The sequence below is a fragment of the Protobothrops mucrosquamatus genome, unplaced genomic scaffold, assembly GCF_001527695.2.
Source record: "Protobothrops mucrosquamatus isolate PMUCROS unplaced genomic scaffold, P.Mucros_1.0 scaffold4340, whole genome shotgun sequence".
Taxonomy (NCBI): Eukaryota; Metazoa; Chordata; class Lepidosauria; order Squamata; family Viperidae; genus Protobothrops; species Protobothrops mucrosquamatus.
Genome location: NW_015390254.1, coordinates 23,873 through 28,153, shown reverse-complemented (window position 1 = coordinate 28,153; position 4,281 = coordinate 23,873). Strand labels below are relative to the sequence as shown.

At 39.7% G+C, this 4,281-nt stretch overlaps 1 protein-coding gene across 1 annotated transcript in view; it reads right to left on the bottom strand.

The window, feature by feature from the left end:
* LOC107298861 (complement factor H) overlaps positions 1 to 2,396 on the bottom strand; it is a gene marked incomplete at its 3' end in the record, with an annotated part of 15,706 nt that extends 13,310 nt beyond the window's left edge. The window contains 2 exon segments of the mRNA XM_015828226.2: positions 298 to 477; positions 1,300 to 2,396. Of these exon segments, the coding sequence (XP_015683712.2) occupies positions 298 to 477; positions 1,300 to 1,507 (388 nt within the window).
* Positions 2,397 to 4,281: the final 1,885 nt, after the last annotated feature.

Sequence of the window (4,281 nt, the reverse complement as noted above, 5' to 3'; positions counted from 1 at the left end):
TGTTTTTTATTTAAAATCTGTGAATATATGATAAATAGATTATTATTGAGAAAGTTATAGCTAATATTTATAAATTACTGGAAGAACAAATGGGAGAAAATTAAATATATGATCTTGAATTATTCTACTTTTTTAAAGTTTCTATTTGAAAAGCCAATTTCTGGAAAATAATTTAGGACTATAATACTTTTGAGTATACTCAAGTGTAAATGCAACATTATGGAAATCATCAGGAAAATATTCTTGATGAACTGATTTAGACAACGGGATTATTAGACTGGTGTTTCATTAACTTACCCACACATCTAGGAGGAGTAGGTTCCCATCCTTCCTCAGTGCATACTACGGTGTCACTGATGCTATTTTTAGTGATTTCAAACCCCTCTTTACATTCATAGTGAAGTACATCTCCAGGAAACAAAACAGGCTTAGTTGTGTTGAAGATAAAATTATCTGCAGGTGGCTTTAAGCATGTCCCTGAGGAATCAAAGAGTGGATATTATTAATGTCTCACTGTTATTTTCTCATGAGTCTAAGTTGTAAGCTCAACAATTCTCACCAAAGAATGACCTCTTAGGTATAGGCCCATGCACAAAGCAAATGATGAGTTGCTATAAATAGGTTCTCACTGCTTCACGCTAGTGATTTTGGCAAACATGGTTAGTTGCTTTTCAACCAGGTCAGGAGGTCACATTAGACAATTTGATCTTCCAGATTGGTTCACTGGCCCTTTCATGATTCTAGCATCTGAACACAGATGCATAGTTTTTCAGGAGTGTGCTGAAGTTGTGGCTATCTAAGGTACTGCAGACAGTCGTTCTGTGAGCACTTTGTGTTTTTCAGCAGTTTTTGCTTTTGAATCTGAACTAAATTTTGTCCTTACTATATGTTGTGCAGAGAACATGGCAGATGCTCAATAGGTTTTCTTGCCATTTTACCAGTTTAAGGAGATATAACTTTCTGTGTAAATGCAAACTCCATAATATATGTTTTCTGTTTGTATCTATAGGATATTTTGTGATGTGGCATAAGCTCTTGGGAGGACAGGAAATAAAATGCAAATTCTACAAACTGTTATGTTTACAATAAAAGTGTACACATATTTAGGTTACAAGTTATTTTTTTCAAATCATGATCAAATACAGTCATTTTATACTATAGGTCTATAGCTAGACTTCTTGAAGAGCTACATTTACAAATGGTTATGATATCAGGCTATTCTTCACTGAACAAGATTCCATGTCTTTGTCTATGCCAGTCAGTTTCAATCTATCTTCCAATGGAATTGTATTTACTTACTGATACATTCTGGCTCTGGGCTCCAGCCCTCTGTAAGGCATTGTGTCTCTACCTCAGTCTCTCCTTTTGAGGTGGTATAGCCATCCCGACAAATATATTTTGCTTTATCTTTGATCTGAAAACTCTGTTGCTCCGGTACAAAACGCCCATGGAATAGAGGAACATTACAGGTGCGTTCAACTTCTAATGAAAAAAGGAAGTATAACATGTGAACTCTTCTGTTTATAAAATGTGAATTCTTTATAAAATACCTGGGAAACCAGTGGAGCCAGAGGAAGATTGCCTCTTTTCATATAAATGGGCTAAGAGACTGTTAAGAAAAGCTGTATACAATATGTTGGGAAATCCATAGGCAGATTGAGTGGAGAAATTAATGTATCTGATTAGGCAAATTCACTGCTGTCTTTCTTATAGAAACTTAAGGCATCTAATTTGCCCTTTAATTGTATAAAATAAATCTTACTGCCATATAAGCTATATGTATTCCATATTTTAGTAGTCAGATCCCAGTCTGTATTGGTATTGCTATATGTGGATTATGGGCTGCAGGTTCTCACTTCTTTTATCCTCTATTCTTCTCCAAATCCCTTGGAGTTTAATGGGTGACAGTATCAGGAGATTTGGTTTTTAATCCTTTTAGGATGCTGTTGGCACCCAAATTTGTTAATCTGCAAGATCTCTAGGGTTTCTTGAAATTGCTATGGAAGGATAAATGAAGAATAATAAATTGTAGCTGAATCCAGGAAAGATGGGAATATTCAAGGAGAGTATTCAAAACTCCAGCTCTACATTCTATTCCAGATGGAGTTACAGTGCCCCATCTCAAAGGAAACCACATTCGGCCTGGGGTTTTCAATCCCTAAAACTGTAAGGATATATTTCAGCTATGCAGGGTGACACATAATAGTAATAACATGATACATTTCAACATTGGCGTGAGCAGAAGAACAAGTTATATAAGTTAGCAGGATGCTATGTTACAGCTTCACTGTCAATGAAGATCCAATCAACTAGGCGAAATGTGTCTAAAGGTTTACTATAAACAACTAACGGAAAAATGAAGGCCAAACCTTTAGTCCCCATTGAGTCCCCATTGACATATTGCAACTCATTTTGGGGAGAAACCCCTAAAGCTGGTGTTGTGTAGTGGGAACAGCGAGGCATTGAAGACATGGAGTTGAAATAACAGCTCTTTATTAAGTTCTCACAGAAGCAGCTCTAGCAGCTGCTTGACTCATATTTATACGGACCGCCACTAGGCAGCAGCCAATCAATTTAAAGCAGTAGTTCTTAACCTTTTTGAAAGAATCACCCCCTTGAGCCAATGAGGAAGTTGTCATCGCCCCCCTGCCCCAACATAACCTCTCAATCACAACATAGAAAATAATTCTTCAATTTATGCAAACGCTTTTTTTGTTTTCTTTAAAATTGTCATCAGGACATATTGATGCAAATAATTTATTTCCAGTCTTTTTCCCATATCTCAACTGTCTGAAAAATTTTGGTGCCACCAGTCACTTTATTCCCAAACTTCATGATACGTGTATTTCATTATTATTTTATTTATTCAAGACACTTAAATGTAATGACCACTGAAAACAAAATTCAATCGCAAAAAAATGAAATTCCCGAAAAGAAAAACAGTAACATTTAATGATTGAATTACAAGTGAAATTTAAGACACAAAAAGGAATATAAAAAGGGTAGAGGCTGCTGCGCAACACGCATGAAGATAAGCAATGCGTATTCACATATGTACGGCATTCTGTACTGAAGCTAGCTGGAGGAACATTTGAAAACACAATTCAATCAACTAATAGCGAGCGATCTGATGTTTTTGTACGACAGATATGCAGCGATTCACTGTACGAAAAAGTCTCAAAAGTGTCCCCCAAACCTCTCGCTCCATCGCCCCCATATCGCCCCCTTTTCGTTCCTTCGCCCCCGCGTCGCTCTCTTTTGTTCCATTGCCCCCCTGAAAAATGAAATTGCCCCCTGGGGGGTGATATCGCCCAGGTTAAGAACCACTGATTTAAAGTATGCATTCCCACCTAAAACAAAGGCTTAAAGCTTATACAGACAGTCTATGATTCAAATTGAACAATTAGTTAACCGTTTTTTATAACAGACCTTATGAAGTGGTTTAATACATAACACTCATTCCCCCTAAATCAGTTACATATCCATAAAATGTACATAGTCCTTTAGGTAGGCAGGCGGCTTTTGTGATTGTTCTGATCACTGCATTTCTCCCCGAGGTTCCCGGACTACCCTCGGCTGGCTGGGTAGACCAGGACTCCAAAACCCTCTAGCACTGGGTAAACCAGAGTCTATTTGACTGCTCGAGTTGGGTAGACCAGTCTCTGTTTGATTTCTCTGACCAGGTAGACCAGTCCCCTTTCAGCTGGTCTGTCTGAGTAGACCAGTACACATGTCAGTGAGAGGAGCAGTCCCAGAAAGGCTGGGAAACAAGTCATCCAGCAAGTTCTGATCCACAGGCACTATCCCTTTGGTCGGTAGCAACTCAACCATGACTGAGTCATCCAGCATGTCTCTTTGAGTCTCGCAGGACTCCAAAGACTCTAATGCGCCGCAGCTGTCAGGCAGCCCTCAGCTCTGCTCTTGGTCAGTAGCAACGGTTTGACTCTCCTGCCGCCGACGCAGTTGATTGATGTGGTGGCGCAAAATGCGCCCGTCTTCCAGGACCACTTCGTATGACAGTGGTCCCGACACCTTGCAAACCACAGCTACCACCCACAGTGCCCCTTGACCATAGTTCCTTGCCCAAACTCGGTTGCCGACTTGCAAGTTCCTCAGGGGCTTGGGCTGCACTGTCTCTGTTGCAACTCGGTCTGGATGGAGACGGTCCAGCTTCATAGTCAGCCGACATCCCCATCTCATTTCTGCTGGGCTATGACCCATTGAAGTGCACAGAGTTGTGTGTTGGCAGACCAGGAAGTCTACCAACCTGTGATGCCAATC